This window comes from Clinocottus analis, unplaced genomic scaffold (genome assembly GCF_023055335.1).
Source record: "Clinocottus analis isolate CAN_PGR_092001 unplaced genomic scaffold, fCliAna1.0.p SCAF_8, whole genome shotgun sequence".
In the NCBI taxonomy this organism is placed as follows: domain Eukaryota; kingdom Metazoa; phylum Chordata; class Actinopteri; order Perciformes; family Cottidae; genus Clinocottus; species Clinocottus analis.
Genome location: NW_027176240.1, coordinates 142,501 through 150,000, shown reverse-complemented (window position 1 = coordinate 150,000; position 7,500 = coordinate 142,501). Strand labels below are relative to the sequence as shown.

Here is a 7,500-nt window from a genome sequence, read left to right as displayed (position 1 = left end):
ACCACACTGTTGAAATGACAACAACAGTTTATGTTACACATTTGTAATTGTGGGCTATACAAATTAAACTGACTATCTAAGTTTGGTTATGAATGTCATTTGACTTTATTAAAATCTACCTTAATTGGGGGCACCGTGTTAATTAAATGATCCAGGAGGAAAAGTTAATGTGTGATTCTGCAATTACCTAAGAAGTGAAAAGGTGCCAAAAATTTAAAAATATGTTTAAAAAAAGGGTTTAAAACTCAATTATAATTGAAAATCCATGTGGATTCATAAGTAAAACATATAAATATCTCCATGTTTATTGTTTAATTTGTATTATTTTATTGGTTAATTTGTGGCTAAACTCTCATGAGTCTCTGTTCACTGTTTAAATGTTAGTTGAATAAAAAGCAGCTCTTCTTTCACGAGATGCCCACAAATCATTAACAATGATTCAGCATATTTTGTATGTAACGTGGAGGGCAAACACTTCTGTCCCCTTCTACTGTGGGATGCATTGTGTCCTTGATGTGTTTGATGTGTGATGGAGCTGCAGGAGGTCACGCAGTCCGGACGGCCCTCAGGAGCCCTCAGGGGCCCGGATGTAAAGGTCAGAGCGAAGGATCAAAGACTCACCGCGACCTCGACTCGCTCATCCTTTATTTACACGTCCATGCTCAGCTGCTTTAACTTCTATAGTGAGAGTGTCTTGTGTGTGTGTGTGTGTGTGTGTGTGTGTGTGTGTGTGTGTGTGTGTGTGTGTGTGTCGCTCTTTAAAACGGTTATTCCCAGGCCTGGAAATCCTTCTCTCCGTTCTCTCAGCTGCGTTCTCCTTGTCGGGTTCCATCTTGTTCTGTTTCTGCTGCGCAGCTTCCAACAAGCTCTGGCTTGTTTCCTCGCAGCAGCTGCAGAGAATTATTCAACCGAAGGAAACGTTTAAAAGCTCTCGGAAAAGTTGAGTTTGGCTTCGCTCCAACAACACGTCAGAAAAGAAGCCGCCGTGTGAAAAGATATTTCATTCTGCGTCTCTGGGTTCATGTCCCGCGTGTTGTCTCCTCTAGGGGGCGACGAGAGACCTTTCCTCCCCAAAGTCTTTCAGTTGTTTTGTGATTTAGGTTCAACAGAAGAGACACGAGATGTGCATCACATCATATGTTTAAAAATAAGTTTATATTAGACACAGGTTCATACACATTCTGACCAATGGATTTACACGACTTTTAACCAAATTTACACGACTTTTAACCTAATTTACACGACTTTTAACCTAATTTACAAGACTTTTCCAGGTTTCCATGACCGTAAGAACCGTTAGACAAGAGGACGATAAGGAAAAGGTTTTCTCTAAAAGGCACGTTTAATCTCTCAATAAAAACATTGTCCAACAGTGCAACAAAAGACCAACAATGGAAACAGGTAAAGAAACGTTATCTTCAAAGTCTCATTCCAGGCCAGAGGCCAGAAGACTCCTTCATTCTTCACAATAAAGACTTCTTTGGGGGGAAGAATTATGGAAATCATAACGCAGACAACAAGCACTGCACAGTTTTCAGGAACAAACGTGGAACAACACCAACAAAAAGATCCACAAATCCATGAAGGCGGAGGAGGAAGAAAGAGACATGAGATCTTTTTGTTGGTGTTGTTCCACTACAGTTTGTTGTAAAATGCTTTTCTGCCGTCCAACAAAAGACTCCTCAGCGTCTCAAACGTGATCGCTGGCGCCTCCCGCTGGCGCCTCCCGCTGGCGCCTCCCGGCCGCGTAGTCACACAGCGTTGAGCTTGGTGACGATGAGCACGCGGACCGTCTGGTCGAAGCCCGAGCACACGCACAGGCCCTGCTTGTCGGGGCTCCAGTCCAGGCTGGCGATGGGCTGCGTGGACAGCGTGGCGTTCTGCAGCAGGCTGACGGAGCCGGCCACGCCCTCCTCCACCGAGTCACCGTCCGTCACGCGCCTCTGAGCCGGGTACTCGCTGGAAGAAGAAAAGGGGTTTTATGAAAGTGAAGAGCGGGAAAAGCTTTAATGGAGGAGGTCGGAGGTGAAGACGCGCTCACTATTTCCACAGGTGGAGGTTTCCGGCTCCGCCCGCCGTCATGAAGACGTCTCTGTTCTGAGGGAGATGCTTCACCTGCCAGATGGTGGACTTATGAGCCTGAGGAGGAAGAGGAGGAAGAAGATAGGAGTGCTTCATTCAGGAAATGTATTTTATTTTTTCACTCACATAAAATCTGTTAAAGCTTTAACTATGTGGTGAAACTGTGACGCAGCGCGTCCCCTCCTCTCAGGGCGGTTACCTTCTCGGACACGGAGGCGAACCCCTTGCTGGGGTGCTGCGTCCTCAGGTCGAACACGTGGAACTTCCCCTCCAGCGAGGTGGCCACCATCTTGTTCATGTTGATGTCTCTCCTGTCGAACTCCACGCAGCACACCTGAGGAGGAAGAGGAGGAGGAAGAAATGACATCTATTGTACTTCTGGTCTCGTGACATCTACTGTACTTATGTTCATCCTGATAAAGGATCGTCCTCTCACACACACACACACACACACACACACACACACACACACACACACACACACACACACACACACACACACACACACACACCCCATTCTTGATGTTGGTCTCCCATCGCAGGGCCATGTTGCGCAGGTCGAACAGTTTGATGTCTCCGTTGTCGTAGCCGGCGCACACACAGCGGTCCTGGTCGTTGTGGGCGTGGCCTGTTGACGAGATGGTCAAGAGGGAAACTACTTAAAACACGAAACCTGCCGTGGTCTAAAGGTCTAGAGGTCTAGATGTCCAAAGAGAGAGATCTAAAGGTCTAAACGTATAGAGATCTAGAGGCCTAGAGGTCTAGAGGTCTAAAGGCCTACAAAGCTGAATCCCGTCTCTCACCAAACGCGACGGTCCAGCAGTCCCTCTTGGTCTCTCCCTCCCCCGGCTCCATGGTGGCCACAGGACAGTCCTTCTGTCTGGAGTCCCACACTTTGACCGTCCCTGAAACGCAGCGTGCAGGCGTCACCTGTGTGTGTGTGTGTGTGTGTGTGTGTGTGTGTGTGTGTGCATATATATGTGTGTGTGTAACTCCAGCTCCCCCTCTTGTTAAGACGTTAGTTCGTCAGTCCTTCATCTCTTACCGTCTCGACTCCCGGTGACGATCTCCGGGGCTCCGTCTCCGATCCCCAGGCCGCCGACGCCGTCGATGCTGTTCACGATCTCTTTGTGTGCTTTCACCGAGTACACCGAGACGTCCGGCGCCTCCAGGTTCCTGAGGACAAAGAAGACGTCTGCGCCTTTTTCCTTTCATTCCCTACCCGGCAACAACGCACCGACACACGGACGCTGAATGAAATACCATATGTTGAGATTTCCTTCAAAATCCCCAGTGGCAATGTGTCTCTGCTGCAGGGAGGCGGCGCCGAACGTCCCGCACTTTATGGGTTTGGGTTTCTCCACCTGGAACGAGCCAGAGGGAAAGTTCAGCTGCGAGAACGACACGATGCAGCGAGCTGAGAGGAAGGAATGATGATGATGCTGAAAGCTGGTAATGAGAAGATGTTTTTACTGCCATATGCACAGACAACAGAGTTACTCTGGACAATGACACGATTATTTTGTTAACATAGAATTACAATATATGTCATGTGACCAGAAGGACAATAGCTGTCACGTGACCAGAAGGACAATATGTCACGTGACCAGAAGGACAATAGCTGTCACGTGACCAGAAGGACAATAGCTGTCACGTGACCAGAAGTACAATATGTCACGTGACCAGAAGGACAATAGCTGTCACGTGACCAGAAGGACAATATGTCACGTGACCAGAAGGACAATAGCTGTCACGTGACCAGAAGGACAATAGCTGTCACGTGACCAGAAGGACAATATGTCACGTGACCAGAAAGACAATAGAGCATTAACGCTCACTGGTGTGTCTGTTGCCGTGTTGCTATGGAGACACTAGCCGTGTTGCAGCGCGTGTCTGTGGTGAACAAAAAGAGTGATACAAGAGTGATCAGAGAGTGAGTCTCGCCTCCTGCACCAGCACGGCCTCTCCGTGCCGCAGCTCGTAGATCTGCATCACTCCGGTTCCTCTCGGGAAGTTCCCCAGGCAGACGAAGCGCGCGCTGCTCGGGATCCACTTGCTGTCGAACACCGTGTAGTTCAAACTCTTCTGGATGTGCGCGATGATCTGCGGCTTCGCGAGAGGCGACGACATCTCGATAATAACGATAATAACAGGAATTAGTAATGATAATGTGTGCAAAAAGGTTATGGTAAAAAAAAAAGCTTTCGAGAAAACGTCCACTTCAGCCTCGCAGTTCAAAACAAATGGGGGTCCTTCCGGCCTTCCTCCAGCCGAGCTGAGCGTGAGGCTGCCCGGAGAGATGCCTGACGAAATGTAGACCGTACAAGTTAAGTATTCACACATCCTAACACAAATATAATATATCTGGATATTATATTGCCCCACGATCAATTTTCAAAACAGAATGAGACACATTTTATAGTTTCAAACACGACTAATCTTTATTTTATCGCCACAGGCATCTATGACGTCGCCGTTTGGGTCCTTCCCGTCGCACGTGGACACCATCGCGCCTGCGTCTCCGCCGGGCTGCCTCGCGTTGGACTGTTTAATCTGAACATTTAAACTAGTTTCAGCGATGGACGCGGACACAAACGCAGCCCCGGACACAAACACGGCCCCGGCCGCGGCCGCCAGCGCCGCCTCGGACCCCCCAGAGGACGCGGGGTCCTTCACGACCGTCAAGTCCAAGAAGACTCACAAGCGAAAGCGTGAGAACGATGCAGTGGACATGGACACGGAGGGCCACGTGGCCTGCAAGCGGCCGCAGTTTCCACCGATATCCAGCGACAAGTTAAAGGCGAGTACTCTGTGTGTACATGTACTCAGTGTGTTGTAACGATGTAAATACTATTGCTTGTGTATTTAACGCCGTTCGGCTACGTCACGAAGAAGCGACTATTTATAGCTCGTTTAAATGGCTGCTGTCGTCACGTGACTGCTGTAACTACAGCTGCTGCATGTTGTACAAGTACTACAAGTATTCACGGGCTTCACTTGAGTCAAAATATATATTTCACAATATAAAACTACTGCTTGTGAATGTACTGTATAGAAAATGGTACTTCAGTCAAAGTATTCAGCAGAATGTACAGTATTTATTGTGAAAGTACTATGTATGCGGATATAGTGTAGTAGTACAATAAGTACCTCTGAGATGTAGTACAGTTAAAAGTAAATACTTCTGCGAAGTACAATATTTGAGATGCAGTACAGGAACAAGTACAACGTTTGATATGTAGTACAGTTGAAAGTACAACAAGTACCTCTGTGATGTAGTACAGTAACAAGTTCAATGTTTATCTGAGTTATAAAGTTGCATGAAATTAAAATACTAATTAAAGTACACAAGTACATATTCTACCACTGGGAACCTTTACTGAACACGTATATTTATACATCTTTTTAATTTAAAAAACTTTCTGAGTGCATCACTAAATACTGTATAACCCTGTTATGTAACGTCTGCAGAATGTTTTTCATCTTTACAATGTCATAACACTGATGAGGACAGTAAGTCATTCAGTCCTGTAGTACTCTGAGCCAATAATACTTCTCCACATTTCACTGACGTGGTGGTTGTTGTTGTTGTTGTTGTTGTTGATGCTTCAGGGACCTGATGAGATGCGTAAGGTCGCCGTCCCCGCTCACCGCTACACGCCGCTGAAGGAGAACTGGCTGAAGATCTTCACGCCCATCGTGGAGAACCTGCAGCTGCAGGTCCGGTTCAACCTGAAGACCCGACACGTGGAGCTGAAGGTGAGCCGTCTGTCAGTATTCATGTTAATCAATGGCAACGGGTCATCAATATTCATGTTAATCAATGGCAACGGGTCATCAATATTAATAATTATCTCCTTCCTTCTTCCAGACCTGTAAAGACACGCAGGACATCAGTTCGCTCACGAGAGCTTCGGACTTCGTCAGAGCTTTTGTTTTGGGATTCCAGGTGGAGGTACGTGACCTCTGGGACGATGTTGAAGAGACTGATTGATTGATTGATTGATTGATCTATTGATTGGCGAACAATACATGTCAGAACTCGTTCTGGTTGGTGACCTCTCTTGTTCTCTCTCTCTCTCCCCCTCCCTCCCTCAGGACGCGCTCGCTCTCATCCGACTAGACGAGCTCTTCCTGGAAAGCTTCGACGTCACAGACGGTGAGACGGCTGCTCTGATTGGTCGATTGTGTTTTAGATTTAAATTCAGTTTTTGGCTCTTTTTTTTGTTTACTTATAATATAAATGTTTTGTTGTGTTGTCCTTTTTTATTTGCTTTTTTTTTTTTGTTAAATTCTGTTTTTGTTATTTGTTGGTTTATGTTATTTAATTTAAATAGTTGTTTACTATTTTCCTCTGGTTGTATTGTATTTTTGTTTTAAATGGTGTTATTTTTATTGATTGTGTTTTTGGGTGTTTTTTTTTTTTTTTATACAATATTTACACTTTTTTTATTTTCAAAGATTTTTAAAAAATGTTTTAATTCATTTAAATGTTTTTCTTTCTTTTTTTTCCTGATAATTTCTCTTTAAAATGTTTTGTTTTCATGGTGTGTGTGTGTGTGTGTGTGTGTGTGTGTGTTGTGTCCTCTGCTCCTCAGTGAAGCCTCTGAAGGGAGACCATTTGTCTCGAGCCATCGGCAGAATCGCTGGAAAAGGAGGAAAAACCAAGTTCACCATAGAAAACGTCACAAAGACTCGAATCGTACTCGCAGACACGTGAGTCACGACCCGACTACCAACCGCTGAGGGTTCATTCATCTCTCCAGGAATGTCGGGATTTGATGTTCGAACAAAGAGAAATGTCTTTTTTTATTCTTCATTCATCTTGACTGAGACATCCAAACGTTCTCTCCACAGAAAGGTTCACATCTTGGGTTCCTTCCAGAACATCAAGATGGCGCGGACGGCCATCTGCAACCTGATCTTAGGTGAGCGAGTCGTTTGTGTTCGTGATGTTCGCTCTTCACGTGAGAACCTTTCCAACCCCGTTCTGCCCCGACAGGAAGTCCACCTTCGAAGGTCTACGGCAACATCCGGGTGGTGGCCAGCCGGTCGGCCGAGAGGTTCTGATTGGCCGCTGAGCGCGTTGATCCCGCCCCCCTCCGCTTCCCCATTGGCCGCCGCTCCCTGCCTCTCTGCTCTGTGATCAGCTGACTGTGTTTGTGTAAATAAATGATTTCTTTGTCACCGGAGTGACGACGTAACATCCTGAACGCTTTCACCGTTTATTTAAATTGTGTTTTTATTATTTCATACAAGTTTTCAAGACGGCGGCATGCAGGAGAAGAACTTCAGTCTTTAGAGATTTTCCCCACAAAAGATCCTCTGAGACTGAAATATAAAATAAAATGATCTGAACGACACGGAGACGGAACACACACACACACAAAGACTTCTATACAAGAGGAAGCAGTTAAC

At 46.1% G+C, this 7,500-nt stretch overlaps 3 protein-coding genes across 3 annotated transcripts in view; 1 reads left to right on the top strand and 2 right to left on the bottom strand.

The window, feature by feature from the left end:
• Positions 1-1,136: 1,136 nt before the first annotated feature.
• Positions 1,137-4,344, bottom strand: dnaaf10 (dynein axonemal assembly factor 10). The gene is made up of 8 exons (XM_068567542.1): positions 4,027-4,344; positions 3,346-3,446; positions 3,128-3,258; positions 2,886-2,987; positions 2,595-2,710; positions 2,282-2,416; positions 2,042-2,139; positions 1,137-1,959 (listed from the first exon to the last, which is right to left on the bottom strand). Exons 1-8 carry the CDS (start codon positions 4,210-4,212, stop codon positions 1,752-1,754), a joined length of 1,077 nt encoding a protein of 358 aa, XP_068423643.1. The 5' UTR covers positions 4,213-4,344; the 3' UTR covers positions 1,137-1,751.
• A 196-nt stretch (positions 4,345-4,540) lies between these two features.
• Positions 4,541-7,295, top strand: pno1 (partner of NOB1 homolog). The gene is made up of 7 exons (XM_068567544.1): positions 4,541-4,882; positions 5,695-5,841; positions 5,954-6,037; positions 6,181-6,241; positions 6,681-6,798; positions 6,940-7,010; positions 7,085-7,295. The coding sequence occupies exons 1-7, from the start codon at positions 4,661-4,663 to the stop codon at positions 7,150-7,152; spliced, it is 771 nt and encodes a 256-aa protein (XP_068423645.1). The 5' UTR covers positions 4,541-4,660; the 3' UTR covers positions 7,153-7,295.
• Positions 7,296-7,306: 11 nt separating this feature from the next.
• LOC137779591 (calcineurin subunit B type 1-like) overlaps positions 7,307-7,500 on the bottom strand; it is a 9,677-nt gene continuing 9,483 nt past the window's right edge. The window contains exon 6 of the mRNA XM_068567545.1: positions 7,307-7,500. This exon is cut by the window's right edge and continues 911 nt beyond it. The gene's annotated coding sequence lies outside the window, so the exon portion shown is untranslated.

Excerpts from the sequence above, each read along its gene's own strand:
- dnaaf10 (XM_068567542.1), bottom strand. The coding sequence starts at position 4,212 with ATGTCGTCGCCTCTCGCGAAGCCGCAGATCATCGCGCACATCCAGAAG. Across the intron at positions 2,417-2,594 it reads AGACCAACATCAAGAATGGG|GTGTGCTGCGTGGAGTTCGA; the intron begins GTGTGTGTGTGT and ends CTTCCTCCTCAG. Across the intron at positions 2,140-2,281 it reads TCGCCTCCGTGTCCGAGAAG|GCTCATAAGTCCACCATCTG; the intron begins GTAACCGCCCTG and ends CTTCCTCCTCAG.
- pno1 (XM_068567544.1), top strand. The coding sequence starts at position 4,661 with ATGGACGCGGACACAAACGCAGCCCCGGACACAAACACGGCCCCGGCC. Across the intron at positions 5,842-5,953 it reads CCCGACACGTGGAGCTGAAG|ACCTGTAAAGACACGCAGGA; the intron begins GTGAGCCGTCTG and ends TCCTTCTTCCAG. Across the intron at positions 6,242-6,680 it reads AAGCTTCGACGTCACAGACG|TGAAGCCTCTGAAGGGAGAC; the intron begins GTGAGACGGCTG and ends TCTGCTCCTCAG.